General features: G+C 37.8%; 1 protein-coding gene across 1 annotated transcript in view; it reads left to right on the forward strand.

Moving 5' to 3' along the window:
• The window catches only part of RANBP17 (RAN binding protein 17), a 233,284-nt gene that overhangs the window by 126,142 nt on the left and 80,803 nt on the right, over window positions 1-26,339 (forward strand). Inside the window, exons 15-16 of the mRNA XM_008147617.3 lie at window positions 18,835-18,908; window positions 19,912-19,992. Of these exons, the coding sequence (XP_008145839.1) occupies window positions 18,835-18,908; window positions 19,912-19,992 (155 nt within the window). The remainder of the gene's footprint in view (window positions 1-18,834; window positions 18,909-19,911; window positions 19,993-26,339) is intronic.

The raw sequence follows: 26,339 nt of genomic DNA on the forward strand, positions 1-26,339 counted from the left end.
TCCAAGAAGGATACAAGCTTGACTTCTCTGTCTGTGGTCCATCATACACACTGTAGTTGGATAAATTTAAACACCATTTCAATCATAGGGCTCTTCCACTCAAAGACCTCTCTGTTGCCTACATCAAGCCAGCACTCCTCGGATTCTAAGATCCTCCATAGTCTAGTTCCACCTCCTATTCCATAATCTAGTTCCACCTCCTAGCCAATTTCAGTTCCCACAGCTCCCCTCTGTCAGGCTGACTCTCAACATCTTTATTATATTGTTGTTCTCTTTTTCCTTCTCCCCTCTTCCTCCAGCCCACACGATTCCCATCCTTCAATCAATGTTCTATTCAAGTATTCACTCTTACAGTTCTTAATACTTGGATCATACTCATTAAAACTTAGTTAAATAATAATGATAATGACAATGCTAGCACTCATTTATTCTTTATTATATGCCAGGCACTGTGACAATAGGCTTTTACATGCATTATATCTTGTAAGCCTCAAAATAATCTTAATGATGAAGGTGTTCTTAATCCTAGCTCTACTGATAAAGTAACTTGACTAAGAATATAAGGGTAGAAAGTGGCATGCACATGATTTGACATTAAAGTCTAAGTCTAAATCCATTAAATGATGAGCTGCAATTCTCAGTCTTGCTCCTTATGGGTTTTTCGCTCTATGTTCTTTTTTTTTTTTTTTTTTTTTAAGTTTGAGAATTTTGAGGACAGAGGCAATGTCTTCAAAATTTTGAGGACAAATACGTATCTTATATCTGTCATACAACTAGGGCAGTCCTAGATCATCAGCTGTTTCCTTACTGATTGATTGAATATGCATTAGGTAGGGTGAGAATTGATGGTAACAGCAGAGAAATGTTATTCTCATCCTAGTCATTTTTCTGCAGTATATGTTGTTAATTAGAGCAGTGATTTCTTGAGAAACAGTGGTTTGGAACCAGCCAGTGTTCACTTTTTCAGAATGGTAAATTAGAAAAGGATCGCTATAGTAGCTGTAACAATGTTATGTGGGGTAGATCAAGGCCACACTTTCATTCTTCCATTATTCAAACGCTTGTAAATATAATGACATTGCAATTTATAATAAGAAATATTATGTTTGTTCTTCACTTCCCTTTCTGGCATAGAGCTCCTAAAACCCTTGGAATTTCCTAAGTGATTAGCCACCAATAAAGGTGTCTTCATAGTCTTAACAAACCCCTTTCAACTGCACCTGAGTTTTTGTTAATGAGGTGACTTTTGGAAGCATCTAAGGATGGGGGCTGGTTGCCAGAGGAACCAACCATTTGGTTAGAGGGTTGGAACTTTCAGTCCCACCCCCTGAGCTCTGTGGAGGGGAGAGGGGCTGGAGATTGAGTTCAGTCACTACCCATGGCCCGTGAGTTAGTCACTTGTGCCTATGTCATGAAGTGTCCATAAAAAGATAAAAGGACAAGGTTTGGACAGCTTCTGGGTTGGTAAACACATGGAGATTTGGGGAGAGCGGTTCACTCAGAGGGTGTGGAAACTCTGCACCCGTTCCCACAAACCTTGCCCTAAGCATCTTGTGTATCTGGCTATTCCTGCGTTACATCTTTTCATAATAGACCAGTAATCTAGTAAGAACAGTGTTTCTCTGAGTTCTGTGAGCCACCCTTGCAAATTAAACCCAAGGAGGAAGTCATTGGAACCTTTGATCTATAGGTGATAACCTGGACTTTGAGTTAGGTCTTAATTAGGAACAGTTTTGTAGGACTGAGCCCCTTACCTATGGAATCTGACACTATCTCTCTACATAGATAGTGTCAGAATCTAGTTAAATTTGTGGAACACCTGACCAATGTCCACTGAGAATTGGAGAATTACTTGATGGTTTTGGGGAAGAAACACACATTTGAATTACAAAGACATGTAATTGCCTACTATGTTCTAAACAGTGGGACACATGATATTGACTTAGAGTCTTGCCATCACAGACTGGTGGAGAACACAGACAGAGCTGACAGGTAATCATTGTTCAATATGCTGAGGCCATTGATATGCAGAAAAAGAGTGGGAATGTATAAAAAGAGACCTAATGTAATCTTGGGAAGGAGTCCCAGGGGATGCTGGGGTTCCTTTTAGTGTCATTCAGTTCTGTGCATTACATACACAGGGAGATAAAATAAAACTAAGGGTTCGTTGCAGGTCGGTGCCAAAAGAGACTAGGAGAATCCAACTGCATGTTTTCCACTTTTCCATCAAGATTGCAAAACAAGACCAAAGAAACTAAATATCAGTGCACTTTAGATGTTTACCAAGTTAAGGAGGTTGATAATAAAATGAACACTCCATTGCTTTTAAGAAGGTAATTAGTAAAACAAATGAATTCCTTGCCCCTCTCAATTAGCACCAAGATCTGTCTACCCATTACTTCACTGTCAAAAAGGTGCCAGATATAAGTCAAGTTATTTCCCATGCATTGAATAAAATAGCACCCAATAAAAAGTTTAATTTGGATTTAGTAGAATAAATGTCTGAATACATATTTTTTTCCTAATAGCTGGGAAGCAGTGTTGTCATATAGTGAGAACTTTGAATAGGAAGTTAGAGAAGAAGCCATTTTACTGTGTATTCTTGAGCAGTCTTCTAACCATTTTCTTATTTTCCTCATCTAAAGAAAATGAGGTTAATGATCCAGCCCTGCCTGCTTTGATGCACATTTTTAGTAATCCAAGAGAGACTGGACAATGATTGTGAGCCTTCTCCCAGCCAGAGGGAAGATAATCTAAGTAATTAAAGATTTAAAGTAAAATTTTGTCTATGAAATATAGGAGGGAGAGCAGGGGCCATAGAAGAAGTAGATATTTTTCAGCTATTTTTCTTGGTTGCTAATTGAGAATTTTATCATTTCAAATCAGCTGCAGTATGGGGAAAGGTCATGATTTCAAAAGGATTTACTATTTAAAAGAAGCAAAAGATAAATTGTGATATATACTGGGGTTCTCTACATATACAGAAATATAGTTTATAGAACATGATTATGCTGGTAATGATTCCCCTCTAAAAAAATCTGTGAAGAAGAAATAAAATTATTTCATTGAACTCTTCAAAAAAGATACCTCCCACAAATTCCTAATTGTTAATCCTCATAACCAAGCTGATATCAACAGGAAGGGAGGGAAGTAGGTCTGACTAGAGAAATGGAGTGCTATAGAATGTAGCATTTGTATGCATCGCTGTGGTGGGTTGTCATCTGAAAGTAAAGATAAAATGGAACAAAGTTATGCTTTGAAAATTGAATTATTGCTCATCATGCATAATTGAACAAAGTTGAAATTTTGTAGGTATGAAACAAAAAAAGCCACAGCTATGATAGCTGTTACAGGAAATGGATGAAATTAATAATAAAAGACAATACACTACCTCATAACTACATGCTCATCATGAGATTAGAGCAGCAATTATCAACCTTTTTCATCTCATGGCACACAAACTAAGTACTAAAATCCTGTGGCACACCAAAAAATATTTTTTTTGCTGATTTGGAAAAAAAAAGATATAATTTTGATTCATTCACACTGGACAGCTATTGTTGCATTGGCTAGTGTCATTTTTTTTATTGGACAATCTAAGGGAAAAGAGGTCAGTGCCCCTGACTAAATAGTCAGGTATTGCATGTTTTAAAAATTCTTGCGGCACACCGATTGAAAGTCTCTGGTTTAGAGGATGAGAGCATTAAGCAAATACCCTAAATAATTTAACGATTTAATTCTGGAATTGAAGTACAGATATTTCAAACTTCATTTGTACATAGATAAACCAGAGAGACAGAATACAGAGCTTGCTTTCATATAGTAGGGTTTTTAGGCAGTTCTTGAGGATAAGTGAAAATATATTTTAAAAGAAAAATTATAACTAAGTAAGACATGTTTGATATGAATATTTTTAAAATAAGCAAGTTTCTGTATCTTTTTAAAATACAAAATATATTAAGGAATAGATTTGGGCTACTTTTGCCTTGTATCCGGTGATCTTGCTTTTATAATCTGTTCTAAGTAATTGCTAGGAGCTGTGATTTTTAAAAGACTGCATAATACTAGCAGCATAAATTAGGGGAGAAATGTACTTTCTTAGGTCTTAGTGTTCACTGAGTAAAGTTTAAATTAACCTTAACTAGAATATCTTTTAATACCTCTTTGATGCATAAAATAATTCATCAAACCATGTTTTAAAATAAATTTGGGAGGATTATTAGAAAGTATAAACAGCATAAGAGGAGTTTATTAGAATGGGTTTTATTTTATATCACATTGACATTTATAAATTATTATTTTCCTATCAGCTATTTGGTAAAAGTCCACAATTTACCAAAATGGTTAATAGGACACAAATATAGACATTTCATGTGATGTACCATGTAAATGTAAACCTTTGTAGTTACATGTTTTTGTAGCAAGAGAATTGTTTTAAAAGGCATGTAATTTATTAGGTATCGGTAGCTGCTTTATTGCCTTGCCGCGCTGCAGTAATAAATAAAAGAAAGTGAACTGATTTTACAAATGGCACACAAGGTGCACATTTTGTGGGGAAAAAGTCTTTTTTTAAAGAATTGGCATTAAATCCTTTTTTTGTGATGACAAAGAGGCTAAGAGTGCAAACTGTATTTTCTGTTTATCGAAAACAGTCTTTTTTTCTCGGGGGCATTTTTTCCTATGATCATCAAGGGATTTCAAAAGCAATAAAGTGTGGAATCATTGTTCGACTTGAACAGTATTAAAACTTAGGTTTTAATTTCAGGGAAGTAATAAGATTTGAACCTGTCTCACATTACAGCACTGTAAGGCATTTAGCAATTGTATTTTAAAAGAGGTTTTTAAGATGCAGCTCACTTGTAAGCTAACTGTCTGTCAGTAATTAATAGTTTTTCTTCAGCATAGGCTGTTGTGATCAGACCAAGAAATATCTGGGTTTTTAGTAACACATTATGATAATTGTGAGTGTTTATTCCTAATTAGTCTAAATGTCTAATAATTTTCTGCTTCAAAGAAAAAAAAGAGTGACGTTTAAAGCTACAGTGTATCTTTGAGCTTTTAAAATTCTGAATGTACATGCACATAATTCAGTAAGCTTTACACACAGCAACATGTCAGTTGACTCATTCATTAACCAAGTATTTTATGCTTTAATATTATTCCCTAGTTTTTAGACATCACATTGTCTGTATATGTAAAAAAAGGTTGCCAGATAGATATGTTACTATATGTACAGTTAAACCCAAACTGACAATCTGGGGTCTTCAGTACTCAACATTGAAACTTACCTTTACTTTTCAAAAAAGGCTTTAAAATATGAGCATTTCTATTAGATCAATGTGGCAACATACTTGCTGATGAAAGATTGTATTTACCATTTTGAATTGCTATTGAAAATAATTGCCTCTACAAAAGGAAACATCTGTACGATAGTGCATGGTTAAAGCTGCCATCAATTTTTAACATTTGAGGGTTGAGCTATGACCTTTTATGATGACTGTGAACAGTAACTGCCTCCATTAGCCATAAGTTTTGTTTCTTTATTTTAGTAGATGGCCTAGACTGTAAATATTAGAGAATCTAAAATAAATCAACATATTATCCTAAGGATACAAAATGTAAGAGCTATTTGTGGTTGGGAACCTTTGACAGATAGTTCGGATGAAGCAGATGATTGCCTGCCTAGCGTATCTGGTCTCCATTGCTGTGCCTGCAGGCAGTTTAGTGCTATGGTTGTATATATTGATGTCAGGGTTAGTACTGAGTGGCTAGCAGTGACAGATGTCTATAATTACAGGCAATGCTTCCAGTATTTCTGAAAAGCCAGCCTATGTTGAACAATTATCTTATTTCTGCCTTGCCAAAGAGCATGTTCCAATTGCTGGTATTAGCATTGGTGAATCTAACGCTTCAGCTGCTGCCTTGGGACAAATGTGGGAAAAGCACTTGGTTATAAAACACAAATGCAAAATATTTTTCAACGTTTTGAATTAGTTAAGTTCAGTATTTTTCTAATTTTTATCTCTCAAAGTGTTTCTGTTGAAGGAATCTTGAAATATAAAAGCACATTTGGCAAAGTTACTGGGATTTTGTTTTCCCCGAGGCCTGCGTGGCTCCCCAGTGCCAGTGCCCTTGATTTACTGAATAGATGTGTTTAAGCGGAGTTGGCTCTGAAACAACTTTCTCCAATGTGAATTACATTTTCTGATTATTCCCATTCCAAAATTGGAAATGCATTTCCATGGACAGTCTCTCACACCTTCTGATGAAGAAAACTGTAAAATGATAGACAGTACTGAAGTGGGCAAAGCACCTTAGGACACTGATGGCTGTGCATTTGCTGAGAATTGCAATCCTCAATTTTTGTTTCAACCCTTTCTTCTTAGCCTTCGATCACTTTTTTTTTTTATTTAAAAAAAATTTTTTTAATTACAATTGACATTCAATATCATATTAGTTTCAGGTGAGCCTTCCATCGCTTATTGTGCTATCTTGTCTGCATGACCACTTTCTTCCATGCTTCCTCTCAGTCCACTTTCCTCGCTCATTAGAAATGTTCATGCTTGATGGTCCCAGTTCTTAACTGTCCTTTTTTCCTGGTCATTTGCACATATATGAAAAGGGCTCTAGGACCTGAACATTCCCGAAGTTCCTCAAGTTCAAGGCACTGGTTAGGAAAACACTGTCCATGCTGTAAGTTACAGTCTGTATGTTCAGGTAATGTAGAATGAGAAATGCCCAGGAAATATCATTTGAGAATGTTGTGCCTCAACCTTAATTTAATCTACATTGTGTTTCTACTTTGTGCTTAACCATTTTGTGAAGTTATTCATTACATTTCTCATTTAGTCCTCTCAGCATTATTCTATTTAGTATGATTATCTTCATTTTACACAATATGAAAAAGATTTCAGGAAGGTTATGAACTTGTTCAGAGGCAGACCCTGGGTTTTGACCTATCATCATCTTACTCTAAATCCGAGTTTGCTTTCCACTGTATCCCATTGCCTATGTACGTATTGAGGCATGAATCCAGTTATGATCAGTTTTAAGTGTAATGATTGATAAGGCCAGCATCACAAGCTTCATCCCCGGATTTGTTCTTTTACTTCCCAAGGAAAAAAACTTCCCTCTGCAACCGGAGATTGGGCCTCTAGTCCTGGCTAGCCATCGGTCACCAGAGAGCTGAGCTAGATCCTAGGTATTCGATGTAATCCATCCTACTATGGAAGAAGCAACTCAACACCTAGTCTAGTGTCAGAGATCACTCAGTATTATATTTACATCTGAAAGGCATTCCATCTCTGTCCTTTCTAAGCCTATCACACAAAAACTCTTTTTTAATTGAAATAACATCCTATATAATAAGAGAGGAATATGCTAATTATCCATTATGCTGTGAGGCATAACGACCAACCGCGTAACAACTGGATCACGGATCTGCAGGAGGGTGAGGCAGCGAACTTTACAAGCAGGTGGTGGAGAGCTACAGGAGGAGGCAGGGCAGCAAGCAAGCAGAAGGCAGAGAGCTATAGGAGGGGGCAGGGCAGCAAGCTATGGGGGAGCAGGGGGAGCTACAGGAGGGCGGGGCAGTGGGCGGAAAGCTACAGGAGGGTGGCAGCGAGCTACTGGCACACGGATTCGTGTGCAGGGCTACTAGTTGATTAATAACATTATATTTCAGGTGTACAACATTATAATTCCACTAGAGGCACGGTGCATGAAATTCGTGAATGGGTAGGGTCCCTAGCTTGGCCGGCGATCAGGGCTGATTGGGGCCTTCCTTCCCCTGGCTGCTGGCTGCCAGCCAGGGCCTTCCTTCATTCTGAGCCGCCCCCTGGTGGTCAGCGCACGTCATAGCGAGCAGTCAAGCTCCGGTCGGTCAAATTCCCAAGGGGACAATTTGCATATTAGCCTTTTATTATATAGGATATCTGTGTAACCTATAGCTTGCTTATCACCAAAAGTCTAGTTTCCATCCAACACCATAGGTTTGACCCTTTACCAAAAACTCTTGATAATTTATAACGAATGATGGTGTTATGAAACCCCTTGTCTGTGTGCATTAATTTAGCAAAGAAAACTTGGAGAATTGGATGGACTCATTGATCTGAATTGGGAAGATTGATAATTTATTGGAAACAGGGATATAAATCACTTACCCAGTGAGCTGAGAACTTACCCTGGAGACAGGAAATAGGAATTTGTGATGGCTCAAAAAAAGGAGGGTGAGAGCTTTAAAATTGGGAACTTAGGTGATACAGATGAGCCCTTGAGATAAGAATCACCTGCTACTACAAGCATTCTGTTTTTCTCCTGCCTCCTTTCCATCACTTTTCTTGCTCCTCCTCCTATAAGATGGAAGTTATAGATAGAAAATGCAAGGTTGGGAGTTAGGCTATCCTCCATAAGGGCTCTTTCCCTTCTAATCACTCTTCCTTAACATTACTAAAACTACTCACATACCAACTTAGAACATATGTCTGTTTTCTAGCATCTAGTTCAGATAAAATACAAAGAAAAGAGACTGTCATTTTGGGTGTGCCTCATAATTTTAATGTCAGACTAATATTTGATTATATATTACTTAATAATAGCAGCCATTTACTGACCACCTATTCTGATGGCTAAAAGCTAATGTTATTTGGTGCTTACTGTGTACTAAAAACTTTCCAAGTGTTTCTGACACTGTGCTGGCAGTGCTGTACATAATACTGCACATGATAACAGTAGTAACAATAGCTAACACTATGTGCCAGGCCTCTCTTAAGTGCTTTGCATAAATTAACTGCTTTAATCTTCTCAGAGAGTCTGTAAAATAGGTCCTACTCTCATCTTTACTGTATATTGGAGAAAACTAAGGTTTAGAGAGTAAGGAACTTGTTCAAAATCACTCAGTAAGTGGTAGAATCCAGCTACTCTTGGCTTTCATAATCTCTCCTTAACCACTTCTCTAGACTACCTCCTAATTTATGAGATTACTCATTGTGATATTATTCTTTCCATTTTATAGATGAAAAACTGAGGCTCTGAGAAGCTAATTAATTTTAATCAAGATCATAGCATTAATTCATTAAATAAAATTCTGTATTCAGTCCCTGTTGAGCCAAGCATTGTGCTAGGCTAGCAAGTAGCAGTCTCACTCCAAAACTTGTGTGCATTGCGCTGCGCATGCATTCTGTATTTCCTCCTAATTATCTAAAATATATACTCAGTTAACTTGCTCATTTCTGTCTTCTTACTGAGAGAGGACTATGCTTCCTTGGCCACTGTGTCCACCAGTTGGTCTTCTGCACATGTTGTAGCTCATTTTCAACACAGAAGGGTTCACTAGGAAGACTAGGCTGGAGGCAGCACTGTTGCACTGATTTTGCCTGCTCAGAGAAACCAGGCATTATGTTTGAGGTTGTTAGTGGGCTATCGAAAGGGGAACTCTGACTCACTGCATTTGAGTAAGTTAAAGTTGTCACTAACTAGGCTAGTGTGAGAGAGAAATTGAAAGGTACAAAGGACTGTAGGAACAAGTAAAATCGAGACTATTATGAAAATTTGAGACTACTATGAAAAAATGAAATGACTGCTTTAACAAAGTAGCAAAAAATAGATGATGTCATTGACATCCCCTCTTTTATTCCCTGGGCCATTATTCTCTTCCTGTCTGGCTGTTCTGCCTAGAGGTACAGAGTTGAGGATTTCTTAGGAGAAAGGCACAGAAGTCATTTTAGATGTAGAAAATCGGACATGTTTCAGAGAGGCAACATGGAGACAAAATAGAGTAATACTAATGGAAAACATGTATGAATAAAATAAAGATGCTAGAAGTGGAAATGGGACCTGGTGAAAGTCAACACCCACTGTAACTATAATTTGGTGTACTTTTAGAGCAGGCGTCCTCAAACTATAGCCCGCAGGCCACATGCGGGTGTTTTTGCCGTTTTGGTTTTTTACTTCAAAATAAGATATGTGCAGTGTGCATAGGAATTTGTTCATAGTTTTTTTTAAACTATAGTCTGGCCCTCCAACGGTCTGAGGGACAGTGAACTGGCCCCGTTTAAAAAGTTTGAGGACCCCTGTTTTAGAGGATGGGGGAGAGTGTGTGCGCAAGAATTTGATTAAGTGGTGGAAGGCTCAATATGATTTACTTAACCCTCTAAATGACTATAGAAATGAGTTCCATTTATAAAGATGTACGTTTACCCATGAGAAGGTGACTTGGCCTACTTACTAGTACATCAGCCCCACTGGCCACACTTACATAATGAGAGTGCCTCCTGGGAAACTAGTGCTAACAGATTCCTTAAGATAGATCTGTCACTATTTTTATAATTGGCTCTTTGGGGTTTTTTTCCTTGTTTTTGTTGTTGTTGTTGTTAATCCTCACCTGAGGATATTTTTCCATTGATTTTTAGAGCGAGTGGGAGGGGAAGAGACAGAGAGAGAGAGAGAAATATCGATGCAAATACCAATTGGTTGCCTCCCGCACACGCTTGAATAGGGCCGGGTATCGAGCCTGCAACCGGGGTATGTGCCCTTGACCGGAATCGAACCCGGGGACCCTTCAGTCCACTAAGCTAAACCGGCTAGGGCATAATTGGTGTTTTTTAGGGCTATCCTTTAGTAATTGGTTTCTTGAATTATTTCATGGAAGCAAACCCACTGTAATGGGTTTGGAACAGCACTTCAACAGGCCTCTACCCGTGGCCTCCAGAATGAAATCAAAGCCCCAAGAATATTTTAAGTGACAGCCAAAAAGATCCTGAGCCACATTCTCCTTGTAACTGTAGTTGGGAAGGCCTGCTCTTCCCTTACCCCAACGCCAGGTAGCTGGTCCCTAAACTCTGTGCTTTTTAGGTTGTACGCCTGAGGAGTGATGTGTCCAGAGTTCCAGAGAAGGCTTGGAAAGTAGTGAAGGTGAGTTGGGTTGCGGTTATTATGGTGGATCACCAATCTTTATGCTTGTCTCACCACAGCCCCAGGTTCTCAGCACTAAATAGGCACACGCTCACAGTGATGTGTGTAGGGTGCACTGTCTTGGGTTCCTTTTTTAATGCAGCATATAACTCCGCAGTGTTCATGTTTTCTAACCAAATGTTCACTAGTCGGCTCTGTTTAGTGTGCTTGCGTAGTGTGAAAGCAACCTACTCTTCTTGATCATAACATTTCTGAAGTGGCCAGTTCTAACCAGTATTCATACCTGAAGGAGAAAGTTTCACTTGGCTACGGTGACTAGGATCTGTTATTGAACAGTATCTATAGCACATGTATCCCATGTGCCAGATATGTTTCTGGCTGACACTTCTGAGAGGTAGGGGGGATTGGCATAAACAAAATCTTTTATTTTCTGATTTCCTCTACCCATCACCCTCTCACCATCTTCATCCAGCATCAACTTCTGTGCTCCAGAATCTAATCATGTCATCTTATACATTTGTTATTGCAAAGAATTAGAAATTGGATGCCTGAAATGCCCCTTCAATCCTGGTCTCAAAACCTTCTACCAAAATTAGTGAAGGCTTCTTCACATAGCCTTGTGCCAGAGCCATGGTTAGCTTCTTCTTGTATGGTCTTGGGAAGATAATATACTTACCCGGGGCTTTACCATGGCTTCAGCCACAGAAGACTAGTTTAACAGAAGCTTGGCCTCAGACATGGAGTGAGTTGGCAGCCAGCAGGAGCAAAGCTGTGTCAGGACAAATGTGCTGCACCCCTCATCTTCTCTAGTTGGCTTTCAGCTGGTGGCACCACGGGAGTCTTTCTATGGGCTGTGTATCCTGTGACCAATAACTGGTGCGCTCCACCCGGGTCCCTCTTGGCTAGCGAAGGCCTGTCGGGAGACATTAGGCTCATGCTGGTGGAGATCCTTAGTCAGTGGCTCCCTAAGGAAAGTGAGGCAAACAGCCAGCTTCTGTTGAACAGGTGGTAGTTAGACCTTAGATCTGGGTGGGGGTGGGAGGGAAAGAATCTCTCCAAAATTCCCAGTACTGCTGGTTTTCACACTCTACCTGTATTCCTCTTTCTAATAAATGATTGCTTAGACACTAATCCAAAAATATCTCTGGCAGCATCTGGAGCCCTTCCTTAGTGGTCTGGATGTGGGCCCAAGTTAGGAATGGAAACCCCACTGGGGTGCAAGCAAAAGAGGAAGCATGTTCTTAGCCATGCATCAGTGGAGGCCCCTACTGGGAGAGGGGATTATCACAAGGCAGCAGGCAGCCCTGCACCCCAGCCTGCTGAGCTCATGCTTTGTGCCACAGCTTGTGGAGCGAAGGAAATGTGAGGCCAAGGGGTGGCTCCAAGTTTTCTCACACAATAGCCTATTCAAGCAGATCGGGATGCCGCTTAAGAGATTTGTTAGGTACATGTCCCCTCAGCAAGATGGCCACCACAGATGGTGGGTTCAGACATTCCAGTTGAAATAAATACTTAACGTTCATATTTATTTGCTACTTCCATAGCCAATTTTTCTTTATCATGTGCCATTCTGGACAAGGCAAACAGATTCCTAAATGTTTACCACTTGGTTTCCGACATCTATTATGGTTTTAAAATTAAATTCTGGCAAAATATTTTTTTACCTATAATTGAGGGCCTATATTTTGTGATGCTATTTTAACTGATATGGAAAAATTAGTCAGCCAAAGGTTGATGTGGATGTTTTCAGTATCACTAAGTTAGTATATTTAATATGCAGCAGTGGTGTTTGTACCATTAATTCTCTTGATGTGGCATAAGTTAATTGTGATGTTCATGTTTTAATCTGCTTCAAATGTTAATGAAAGAGCTTAGTATCTTTAGTTCAAATGGTTTACATACAAGTGGTTAAATACTCTATCTCCTCCTACCTCTCTCTTTCTCCTCCCTCCCCTTACAGAACTGGGTCTCTTACAGAAAGCACTGCATTGACCTCAAGGGCACTTGAAGCCTAAGACAAAAATATGGAAATTGATTTCTTACTCATAATAAATGAATTTACACTGAGTTCCCAAATTCTTTTTCTAAGAAACTAATTCTTTCATTATATTGAATCCTTTCTCGTGACAGGTTTTGTTTTGCCAAATTACAACTGTTAAAAATCTTGATAAGTCATTTCAATAGATTGAAATAATACTTTAAAATTTACGATTGTTTTTTTTTTAATTTTGTGGTATCGATTTTGTATTGGATGTGAATTTTTCAGAATAAATTGGTTCAGGAAAATATATCATCTGATGGCAGAATACTTTGTTGTTGATTTTCACAGCACTGCTAATTCTGCATAGAGCCTGCTTACTAAAGCTCTTTGAGATCATTTATAGAAGGCCTAAGGGTATTAACTTACTGTAATTTTCTGAAGATTCATTATCCAAAATCTTAATTCATTATAACAACTCTTATGAAAAACTATAGAACCAGTTTTTCTCTTTTATTTTCTTATTTGCACAGAATGAGCGATTCATTGTTCTTTTTAATTTGTTTCATGTGGTGCTTTTGAGTGCATTTCATAGAGGGCTGTTATTGAATTTCTGTGACTGTCATTATATATCCATACAACCTTTAGGAACTAATATTCTGGGTTTCCCAGTTCTGTAATCTACTTTGAATTTGAGGATTGACATAATTAGTTTCTTCAAAGTTATAACCAGAATGTGAGAGACAGCACTGCAGATACTCAAGACCAAGGATTAGGATTGGAAGGAGAAAGTAATTAAAAATTATCCCAGCACATGCTTTTATTCTTTATTAAATTAAATTTACAACTCAAACTCTTATTGCTATTTGTATGTTTATTCTCTTGTCTGGTTTTCTTATCTCATCTCGCTTCCTTCTTAAAAGCCAGCTAGAAGGTTATGTAAGCCCTGCGTAGGCACAGGCGGCCTTTGTCATTTGGTTAGCTGAGAAGTGAGAGAAGCATTGGGTCATGGAAGTGTCGTCCACATTTCCAAATGTTCTTTCCCGAAAACTGAAAGAATCTTCACAGTAAAATAAATAAAAATAAGAAAACAAACATATTAAAACAGTTTTTTAGGAACATGCCTTTTCAAGTCTATACTAATGGTAATTTCTAACAACTTCCTTTATTTCAAGAGCTAGAAAGATGGCTGGATGGTAAAAATGGACAATTTTTCTAGCTTCTAAGGCAATCTTTAGAAGTAGAGAGAATTTGGCTTTGTATCATGAAATTTTGAAGCTTTCTCCCTTCAACAAACGCCATTTCTCACCTTGATTAGAGTGTATTGACCGAAATATGCATGTAAAGATTTCAAAGCTTCACATATGTTAAGGTTTTGTTTGTTTTTAACCTTCTTTGTGCCATGTCAAAATCTTCTAGGTAAGCTCATTCTTCTTTTTCTGTTATTTTTTATGTAATGAACCTCCTCTTGAAGGCATTAGCTGCCAGTGTTAGCAGCTCCTATGAGAAAGGGGCCATGGATTGGAGTAGGAAGGGAGCAGCATTTGTTGAGGACTAAATGCCAGGCTCTGTGTTACGCCTCATTTAGTTCTCCTTGAAGCCCATAAAGTAGGTGTTAGTATTATTATTCCTGTTTCACAGATAGGAGATCAAGATTCAGAGATTTTTAAGTAACACCTAGCTAGTGGTAGACCCAGAATGCCAATCCAGATATCTTTGGGATCAAGACAGTGTTGTAAATTCTTCTGGAGATGTAAAGAGAAATAGACACCCTCCCTACCCTCAGTCAGCACATGCTTGAAATAGTGGAGGAAAATGAAGTTTCCATATTCACATCATGGAAAATTAATTCTAAAACAAGATCAAATTGTATTGTATAATAAGAGAAGTGCCACGAACAGGCGGGCAATCATGGGTGCTCTGAGTGTTCAGAGGAGGAGAGCTCTTCTTACTGATCTACAGAGAGCTTCTTCCAGAAATATTATTTAAGCATTAAAACCACATCTTTTTAAATAACAAAATTTTACCTATGGTCACCTCTGGTGAGTGGAATTTGGGGTACATTATTTTTAGAGAAAAGGGTTCTCTAAAACACCCTTATCCTTTTGTTAAAAATTTTTTAATGAAATGGCCAAAATTTACATTTTAACATTACGTCCTTTTTAGCCATTTTACATTTCATGAGTGTTATTAGACATGAGAGGTAAAAGACAGAGCATCATCTCTGCCCTCAGGGAGCTTGTAGTCTAATGGAGAAATGCAGGCATCCTATATAATAAAGAGGTAATGTGCAAATTGACCCTCACACCCTCATGTCACAAGATGGCCGCCCCCACGTCCTCACAAGATGGCCACCACAAGATACCATCCCCATGTCATCACAAGATGGCCGCCCCACATCGTCACAAGATTGCTGCCACAAGATGGCCGCTCCATGTCATCACAGATGGCCAGCAGGGGAGGGCAGTTGGGGGCACCAGGCCTGCAGGGGAGGGCAGTTGGGGACATTTGGGCCAGCAGGGGAGCAGTTAGGTGTCAATCATGCTGGCAGGGGAGCAGTTAGGCGGCAATCAGGCCAGCAGGGGAGCGGTTAGGGGACTATCAGGCTGGCAAGCAGAAGCGGTTAGGGGTGATCAGGCAGGCAGGCAGGTGAGTTGTTAGGAGCCAGTAGTCCCGATTGTGAGAGGGATGTCCGACTGCCGGTTTAGGCCCGATCCCTGTGGTTTAGGCAGTCGGACATCCCCCGAGGGGTCCCAGATTGGAGAGGGTGCAGGCTGGGCTGAGGGACACACACCTCCCACCACCGCCCCGTGCACGAATTTCGTGCACCCAGCCTATAGTGTTAAAAATGAAGGAAGAGAGGGAGAAGGCACATGCTGACAGGCAGAAACTAGGTTGTAATGTGTGCCTCTCTGATTATGTGAAACATCTAAAGACACAACTTCATTGTGTCCTTTAGAGACCAGGGACAATATCAATGGATTAGTCTCTTATTTCTTAGATTTTTGCTTATTTTTTCACTGTGATTGGATTATCTTAATTGATTCTGAGATTAAAAGATTAGAAATCTGTGAACTAAAGTGAGTTTTTACCTCTCTTTGCATTCCTATGCCAACTTCTGTATCCTTCCTTAAAGTGAGTATCATGATGTACTTTCTTCTGGCTGTCATAAAAATTGTTTTTGGTGAAGTGATATTGTGTTGGAATTTTTTCTGTGAAAACTTTCATTGGCTTGTGTTTTATGATAAACAGTTGTATAGATCTTTTCTCACTGGACAAATTACTTCCCACCCCTAAATTATGTGTGTCTCTGACATAATTAAATTCCAAAAGTTCAAAGACATTTTCATATTATCTGTGTGTTCTCTGATGATAAGGTGCCTTGGAAAATGTGAGCCAGTCTTTTAAAAGAAATGCAGTAATCATACATTGATTTTAAATGACCCTGTCACACGTGAAAACAAATCAGATTGTTGCTCTTAATGAGCTTTTCAATTTACTATTCAGTAGATCAGATAAGTGGATTTAAGAGGTAATGATCCTGTTTAGTACTCAAGCTTGACTGTCAGATCCTAGTAGTGGAGAGAAATCCCTAGGGACAAAAGCGTTGACACAGTTCTAGATGGGATAATGGGAATCAAAGCTAATGGATGATAAAAGGAATGGTGCAAGTTACAAGGATAATTGTGGATTAAAGCACTGCCATGTGTCAATGTTGACCGTTTTTTCTAGTATCTTATTGGGTCAAATCTGATGCTTTGAGGAACTGTTTTGACAGCAGAGCACAACAGACGCCTGTCTAGCTCTCTCCTTTCTTGAGTGCCCGGGACACAACAAAAAACCATCAATTAAAAAAAATATTTTTTAAATGTAAAATGTTTAAAATCACATTTTAGTTATGTTTTATTATTCAGTGTGGCATGGATAAAATCAAAATTTGATTAAGCCTGAGTTTTGCCATAAACAAGCATTAATAGTCTTAAAAATATAAAGTTTGATTTTACAAAAATACAGTTACAATTGGTTGGAGGTGGGGGTGGACACCCAAACAATTACAGTGTGAAAAGTAGCATGACAGGGGACAGCTCACTGCTGGAGGGAGGAGAGATGGCTTCTGAATGGGAATCAGGAAGAGGAAGAAGGCAGATTCAGGCAAAATGAAGCACTTGAGCTCATGGAGCTCCGAAACTGCCTGAGAAACCTCAGTTACCCAGCTTCCTTTCATTGCGGCTCCAGGTTAAGGGAAACGGTAGAGGAGAAGTAGGTTGGGGGTGAAGTTGTGAAGGGCCTTGTATGCCAGTAATCACATCAACACCAATTTTTCCAAGGGACCCAATTCTCTCCCACCTATGAGAAAGGTTCGGAACCATAGTGAGATAGGACAACTTCCCTTTCTACATGCCATTCTTCCTTTGAGCCTGCCATGTGCTTAAAGATTTCTGATCTTTGGGGATTGGTGGTGACTAACTTCCCTAGGTTCTGTCTTCCTGGCTCCCTCTTTTCCCCAGACATCTCACAAACACAGTGACAGCTTCAGTCGTATAAGAGAGGAAGGCCTACTCTCGTGAGCTGTCAGAGATAGTCATTGACGTGCTTTTCTGTAGGGCTCAGAAGTTAGCGGAAGAGGCAACAGGAATTTGGATATCAATCTTCCTTTCTTTGTCTCTCCCCCAGCTTCTCCCCTCCACCTTGGTGTTCTTTCCTCTTGCCCTCTCCACCTGCCCCCATCTTCCCCCTCTCTTTTCTCTCTCTTTTTCTTTCTCTCTGATTTCCTCTATGGGCCTGAGGAGATTTTTTTTGGTCATAGGACTTAGGTTGAAAACCTGGAACACAAGCTGCTGGTTTGAATAGTGCTTAAAATCCAAATATAAGAGACTGTGCAATGAACAGCCTTCCTCCCCTGTATAACCAACCCTGCAGCTCTGGGCGCCCTGTGATTTCTTTCTCACCTTCATGACCTATGGCAGTATATCAAGTTGTTGTTAACATAGGAAAAACAAGGCGGAGGGAGTGAAAGCTAAATTGCCATACCATATAGGAAATAGGCTGGTCAGGAGAAAGTGAGAAAACAATCACAGGGATCAAACCGCAGAAGAGAAATCCTATACAGCTGGTGTCTGGCAGGGATAACCTGGAATCACACCAGAGCATCAGGGAGTGTGGAGGTGTTAACTAACCCACCTCTCAGCTTTGCCAGGATATTAGGGAATATTCCATTGGCTGCCAGTGGCATTTTCCCAGTTGAAGTGGGCTATGTGTTTATCAGCTCAGTGTGGCTTGGGTTGGGACTGAAATGTTGCACCCCAAACTCTGCAACCAACGCTCCCTAATTGGAAGCTTAGTGGATTCCCAGGCCCTGATGCACTCTGCAGAGACTTCCTGAGCCTGGAATGTCTGTCTCAGTGTGGAAAGTAAGACCTATCTCTGTTATTGGGGGGAGTTTAATCGAGGGATATTTGAGAATTTCTATAAATTCTCTCATTATATGTTTGAAATTATTTTTTATAACAGCCTAACATAATTCTGAATTATTTGGCGGTTTGCTGAAATCTGGAATGGATGGAAGCTTTGTGAATGTTGGAACCTTTTCCCGAGGCACTACAGTTTCTACCCTTCACATGCATATGCCTGTCTTTGAGAAAGGAGGGATACTAGTTCCCACTTTGGGGGAAAAAATATGTAGTGTGCTGGGAGTGAAATGAGTATGTGAGAGGGGTGTGTATGTGTTTCAAAATAAGAGAGATGCTTCCCAGAAAAAAGTTGGTAAATTTAAAAATTGTAAACATTTTTTAAAATTCTTCATTTGCTCTCCTCACCTACTCCCTACTTTAATGTAGAAGCAAGCAAATACCTTACTTACAATTTAAATCTTCCATTTGTTCAGTGTGATAGTCTTTTAAAAATATAGGTTAATGGTAAAGTTTTTAACAATTGTTTTTGTGCAGGTATATGCCCGGATGTCAGAAGTACTAGGAATAACAGATGACAACCACGTTCTAGAAACATTCATGACGAAAATGTGAGTTACTGCTCTGGTTTTTTATTTTTATTTTGTTGGTGGTGGTTTGACCCTAATAGACCTTTTACTGTGCTTAAATCTCTTCATAAATATTAATTTTCTTAATAAGAGACTTTAAAAAGTGGGTTTTCTTAGGATGGTAGCATAGTTTTTAATTGAAACTTAATTTCTCATATTTAAAGTTCACCATCCAGATGACATTGTTATTTGTCAAGGTCTCCACACAATTGCAGTGTGCAGCATCAAGACATGGTTTTACAAAGTTTACAGACTCTGGCTCTTCAAGTCAATTGGGTAGCATTTTTTCTTTTTAATTGAAAAGAAAACACCCAATTTGAAAGACCAAGTGAAGAGATTTTTGCAAATTAGAATCACTGAGAGAGGTTTGACTACCTAAGGACAGGGCATTCATTGTCTTTGACAGGAAGCTATGGCTGTCAGCGACATATTCATGGAAACTGAATTAATTATCCTTACAATATTAGCAGAATTCACTAGTTTCGAGTCATAGGTAAAACTTTTACACTTAGCCTAAACTGGTGTGCCTCCACTTGGCATCCCACTTTATCGGTGTAACACATAAATAGTACTATCTTGCTTCCAGAGAATAAAGCTAGATAAACAATCATAAGCATAAGAAGTGAGTTTTGGAGCCACAAGTTGGATGGTTCGTTTCTTGGGAGTAACTGTGAGTCTCTATTTGACTTCCTTGTAGCTCCTGCTGTCCATCCCCATGTTTGTTTCAGATACAAACTTAATGTTTTTCCTGTGAAACACTTAGGCAACTTTTTCATTTATAAAACTAAATGAATAGAATTATGCACCATTTGTACATTGACTGTATATGTTTTGAATGTGCTATAAAAAGAATAGAATGGAAAATGTCCCATTGGTATTTTGTGATTTAGGTCTTCAAACTTACATGAATGTATGTGTATTTCCATGTTTTCCCTATACAAGCAAATAACTTACTTACAATTTAAAACTTCTTGTTTATATTTAGTGTTACAAACCTTAAATACTGGGGAAGATGTGAGCCTGTAATTTCGAGGACTCTTCAGTTCCTAAATGACCTTTCTGTTGGATATCCTTTTTACTATATATTTGATCATTTATATGAACAGCCTAACAAGTGCATTCCATTAGCTAGGTATTTTTAATAAGGTCAAATGTTCTAAAATATTACCTTATAAAAACTGAATTCCTAAGAATCAGTATGTCTTCAGTAGTGTTCAATTGAAAAGAATATTCTTTTCATTAGTTAAGAGACATAAAGGAATTGGAAGAAAATTTTAAGTGTTTTGAACACTTTTTTGATTATTGGTCCTATCAACTCAACATCTTATTTACTCTAAAATGAGACTTCTCAGTACACATTAAATGTTTATAATTTTCTCTTATTAGCAGATTTGTAAAATCTAAAACCAGAATCATCTTTTCTTATTAGGTTAATTGATAATACTGTCGTGTTTCTACCAATGAGAGAGAAGAGTGTAAAAAATAAATGTTGGTTTAGTTAACCACTAAGATTAGCTATTATTTTAATATGAAGATAACATTCTGAAAATGGGGGCATTGGAGAGAAATCTTTAATGTAGGTTCACTTCAGGAATATGTTTGTATTAGTTAACTTTAAAATTGTGTTTCTTGGCAAGCCATAAAAGATTTCCAAAGTATTAGACACCCACTTTTGTGCTGGAATTTAATATGCAACTTTTTATTGGAAAATAATCGTCCTTGTCTGGCAAAATCCACCATGCAATATTTCTGTTAGTAGGTATAATGCAATAAAGTCAGGGAGGGCTATTTATCACTACAAATTTTGAGGATTTCAGGATTCTTTTTATTATTTTAATATATTTCTTTGATATTAAATCAGAAAAATGATAAATTACACCTGTCCAGGCTGTTTTTCCTTTTTACTGGAAAGTGATGTACAACCCAATTCCAGTGGTCATTTTGGCTTTTTAAGATATGTATTTTTTCTTATTAAAAAAAAACTGAACCTGTATTTTTTTAAAATAATAATGCTGAAATACTCTTTATTTCTAACATATGAAGTGGTTTATAAGTACTTCCTAGTATTGCAAACTCTGGCCTTTTCACAATGAATTACTCTGAGAGCATATTATCTAGAAAGAAACCTGTTATTTTATAGCACATATCTATTGTTTAGATTTACCCTATCTTTTAGGTTGAAATTGAAATCTAATATAAAATTAATTTGATTTGTATTCTTTTTAGTATAATTTGCATAATGCCTAGTTTATTTGTATCTGCTATTAAGATCCTCCTATCTCCTTATATTCTGTATATATTCTTTAATCCTACAATTATAACCTTTTGTTTTATAAGCTCTTTATTGCTTTTGAGCACTTCTTAAAGTTACTGAAAAATCATATTTTCAGAAAACTTATTAGATAAAAGTTTAAAAGCTATAACATTTTAAACTAAAGGATACGAATGGTTTCAACCTGGGTACGTTGATTTATATTTTTTAACAATTATTTCAGGTTTGCATATTTAGAAATATATATTAGCTCAATTTGATTTCAGTGCTCAGTTATTTGAATTATAAATCATTATGTCCCTTCTAGCTGATCAGTCATGAAATATCTTTGAATTCATTTACATAATGGAATATGTGAGTGGTGTATCTATTTCAGTGCAGTTGCTGGCTACTTAATGCATGTTTTGTTGTTTCCTATCGATTTCTTTATTATAATTTGTTTTTAAGTCCTGATTTTAAAGCAATACATTATTTTTTGTGTTAGAAATAAGATGCCATTCTTCAGAAATAGAAACAGTTATGCAGGATAAAAAATCATCACTGATTGACCCCTGTTAATGTAAATATGTTTATATATTTATACTAAAATATTAGTAACAGATGAAAAGCATGTTATGTTACAATAAAGTGTTTAAATGTTCCTTATGACTTTATAATGCATATTTTCAGATACCTTTTTTTTCTGTTTTTATCTTCTTCAGAGTGAATCTTACTCAGTGTTTATGGTCCTCAAAGCCAGTTTCTGAACTTTTGTGTCCTTGTATCTGACCACTTGTTTAGAAATTGAGAACATAAAATATCCTCATTTTTAGGAAGTGCTAAAAAAAGCCTGTGTTCATTTGCCCAAAGGCAGTAAGTAGCCTCAAACTATAGTGACCATCACAATCCCTAGAGTTCTTGTTGGAATACAAATGCTAGACCTCACCTCCAGATTGAGGTTTTGGGAGGTGTTAGACTGAGCCCTGAGAATTTGCATTTTCAGCAAGTCTCGGATGATGCTGGTGGCTCAGGAACTGTACTTTGAGAACTGCCTCAAGATCATTAGAAAATAGAATGGGATGTCCTAAACAGAGAAGTCTCGTTCTCCTCCCACTTCTCCATGGGACTTTGTCTTCGCCAGGAAAAGGCGGCTTATCTCCCTAAATAAAATGTTTGTGAGGAGGCTGCCAATACGTGAAGTCCCTGGATTTTAACTGGAGAGCGAGTCTTGCATTTTACCCCACGGTTTCTGTTTGCCAAATTTGAAGGTTTTCAAATTGTTTAAGGCTATCATAATTTTAAAATTCAGAGGCCTTTTTTGATAGAAAGTTTGTTTTCCTATCAAATTCATTACATGGGGCATATAAAATCCATGTGGCAAATACATCTGAGTAACTTTTTAACATAGTCTTTAAATTTCCAAGACTAAATTTCCCGACTTCCAGATTCCAAGTAGTAGCTTTTCGGGACATGCACAGGTCCCGGGCAGCTCGCCCCCCACCCCCACCCCCACCCCCAGGTGCAGGGGTCCTCCTCCTTTGTGAAGTGTTTTGCAGGCAGAAATTCTGCTTTCTATCTGGGGAAGGGACGAGATTGTTCAGATGACAGAACAAGGAAGCTGCTGGGAAAATTGGAGAAAATGAGGGTCATACAGAGCAATGAGACAGACTAAACCTATGTTAAATGCCGAGAAAGAGGGAAGAAAGGGTTTACATTTCATCCAAAATTCTATTTGTTTATTAATTATTACTTCAAGGTGTTTTTTTCCTTTGAAAAATATTTGATCAGTATTTCTACTGCAATTTGCTTATTTGCTCAAATTTACAGCAGTGAAATGTGTCTAATTGGGGGTTTCAGATAATAATGAGAATTTTTGTTTTCCATTAGGCCCTCTGATGGTAGTTGCCCTTACTACATCATCCTTAGAGCTTTAAGAAAATTCAAAAATAGCTTTAGCTTTTTAAAACAGACCCCATAAAAGACTTCTACATTAATTCATGAAAGTATCCAAACTCATTTTTACCCTGTTGTTACTCTTAACGTCAACAGTTCTTAGGATTAATAACTTATCCATATTATTCCAAGACCACCTACATAATTGACCGGGCCCAGAACACAATGAACATGTGGGGTGCCTTGTTCCTAAGTTATTAAGAATTTCAAGACCTCAATAGCAAAGCATTGAACCAAAGGCAGGACCGTGTGCAAGTTCCTGTACACCAGGATTTGGTGAATATAATTCCTACCCATGTGCATCTTAGATCTACTTATCTATTAGTTTATTTAAATGGTTTTCATGTTTGCAAGCCAGAGTCTTATTTCCTGTCCAAACTACTTAGTCACCCTGATTTTATTTTTTAACCCCAAACCTCTTCCAGCTTCATTTGTCTTTTAAGTGCAATAAACTAGAACAGCATCCTTATTTAGATTTAACCTTGAGTAAGCATAAAATAGTGATTTTTAAATTTAATTCCATACTCATCTTTATGATTTACTTTATCTTATTGGCCTCTTTCAATTAGCAAATGTTAATTAAGCATTTGCTCAGTACAGAGCAAAAGGGCAAATGAGACACAGTCCCTGCCTTCACAGAACTGATCCTGATTCCAGACTTCCTTTCCTATATTTCTACTAAGAGCTCAAAGAATATTGTATTGTTAACATAAAAACATTCAAACCTGTAAAGAATTTTTGTGAGTATATTTGAGCCAAACTGTCAACAATTGCCGGGAAGCAGAACCTCAACGGATTGAGATAATGCTCCAGAGAATGGCGGTCTTTCATCTATTTTTATACATTGCAGTCAAAGGAGGGGATGTAGGTGGGTTACATGAAATCCATTGGTGATAGACTAGAGAGGCGGGAGAAAGCAAAACGGGGCGGGGGGCGGGGGGGGGGGAGGAACCCCTGGGATTGGATAAAAAGTAAAATAATAGACACATACTTAAGGTGGATGCAGGATAGTTAACAGTAACAATTAACATGATAACAATCACAGTGAAGGAATTTGTGTTGTCTGTCCTGGCATTCAGGCACATTAGGTTGTGCCAAAGGGGTCCAGAAAAAGGGAAATTACAAGTTACATTTCAAAGATATGTTAGCATAGATGCAAAAGACAATAGGCTCAGTTTAGGTAAAGATTGACCTTGTCAGGGAAAATACCGGCCTAGGACATGACTACCCACCATAACTGCTTTTAGTTCAAGTTTTAATTTCAGACCATACTTTGTGGTTACTTTAGGTCTTTAAGTTTGTACGACTGCCATGCAAGCCTTCCCTGAGCTTGTCAGGTTAGCATGTGGCTTTTTTTTTTTTTTTTTGTCCACAGTATTATTAACAGAGTTCCTTTTTTTTAAATTTGACTCAAATAAATTACATACTAAATTTCTGAAAATCTACACATTAAACATAATGTGGGTATGTGACGTTTTGGTGTGGATTTGAGTGAGCTCTTTTTAGTCAAGGTCATTTAGACATAGCTTACAAATCATTAAGCATGCAAGTAATATAAAAACCAGACATCCTCACCCTCTCACCGATCTTCCCACCCCTGGGGTGCATCCTGAATGAGGTGAGGGTCAGGAAAGAGTAGAGGATAAGAAATGAAGCAAAAGCCTAGAATAAAATAAGAGTGAAGGATAGAAGGAATGTCTGTTACAGGAAATACTTAGTAATAACCAGTAGTAGTTCTGCTTTGGTAAAACAGTATTAAAATGTATTGCTTTATTTCAGTGAATACCACCATCTCCAGATGGCTTTGAGAATGTTAAGTAAAACTAGCTTCAGCATATATGCCTCAGGCATACGTCTATTAACATTTCTCGTCAAAAGAAATGTTGATTTATTTTTCTGTTTTCTGTCTCTATCATCCATGGAAAAAGCATCCCATAACTTATCTGCTCGGTTTGCTTTTATACTAGGATCAAGTGTGAGAATCCTTTCTACTCTTCTGTAGCCAGCTTATTCAGACCTTCACGCAGTTCTTTAAATTCTTGCCTCACAAGATTACCTTCCTTGAGTATTGTTTTAATCTGATCATTTCTCTTCCCAAAAGCCCAGAATTCCTTCTACTTGCTTCTCAGGTCAACGTAAAATTATTGATTTGAACTTGAGTCCTTTAATGGTACTTGACTTATTGAGTTCCCATAACTAATTTCTGATCCACCACTCAACCACAATTTATACTTGATACTTTTCCTTGGGCCAAGGAAATTCATTTTACCTCCCCCTTGACATCCTTCATGGTCTTTCACTGAATCACCACCTATGCTGTTCTCCTCATTTGACCCATCATAACTCAATTTGATGTCTTTTAAATTTTTTTTTAGGTCTTGCTGAAGTCTTAGTAAAGCCATCCTGAAGTAGTTACAATTCACTGTGTTAACTGAAAGAACATGAACAAGTCATGTAATTTCTCTGGAGGCTCAATTTCTTCATCAGCAGAAAGGGGATATTACCTGCCTCTTAGGATTTTATATGGATTAAGTAAAATAATAAATATATAACAATATATTTGTTCTATCTAACAAAAATAAAGCACCTTGTATTACTGACCCTGTCATGTAGTAGGTGCTCACTAAATAGCAAGCCCTTCATTTTCATTCCTATCATCTTTGATTTTCTTAATGTTCCTGAAAACCTAGGTCTTATCTATATACCTGAGGATAAATATAACTTGGTATTGGCCAGTCCTCTCTCTGGTGAGGTTACAAGTTATTAGAGGGCATTTGAACATATTGTTACCCCTCTTATTGGGTGACTAAGCCTTTAATTCCTCTTCCTTGTACGTGATTATTAGTATCCCTGAAGATGCTTCATTTTGGTTACACCTATTTGGAGTTTTTAGTTTAGTAGGTTTTATTAGCATAACCCTGTTTGTGAAATAACTGAACCACTAGTTCAGTAATTATACTTTGTACCTATCTACAATAATTTCAAACCATGTAATTTTCTTATCCGTGAACTTTCTTTTATCATTGGTGTCTAATTCTATCTACAAAAACTGTTTGTAAACATATATGACTTTTATCAACTAGAGTAGTACCATCATCCACCCTCTTGTACTTAGTGAATGAATATTATATTATTACACTATTAGTGGCCCAGTGCATGAAATTCGTGCACTCGGGGGGCAGGGTCCCCCAGCCTGCCCTGTGCCCTAT

The sequence above is a fragment of the Eptesicus fuscus genome, chromosome 6, assembly GCF_027574615.1.
Source record: "Eptesicus fuscus isolate TK198812 chromosome 6, DD_ASM_mEF_20220401, whole genome shotgun sequence".
Classification (NCBI taxonomy): domain Eukaryota; kingdom Metazoa; phylum Chordata; class Mammalia; order Chiroptera; family Vespertilionidae; genus Eptesicus; species Eptesicus fuscus.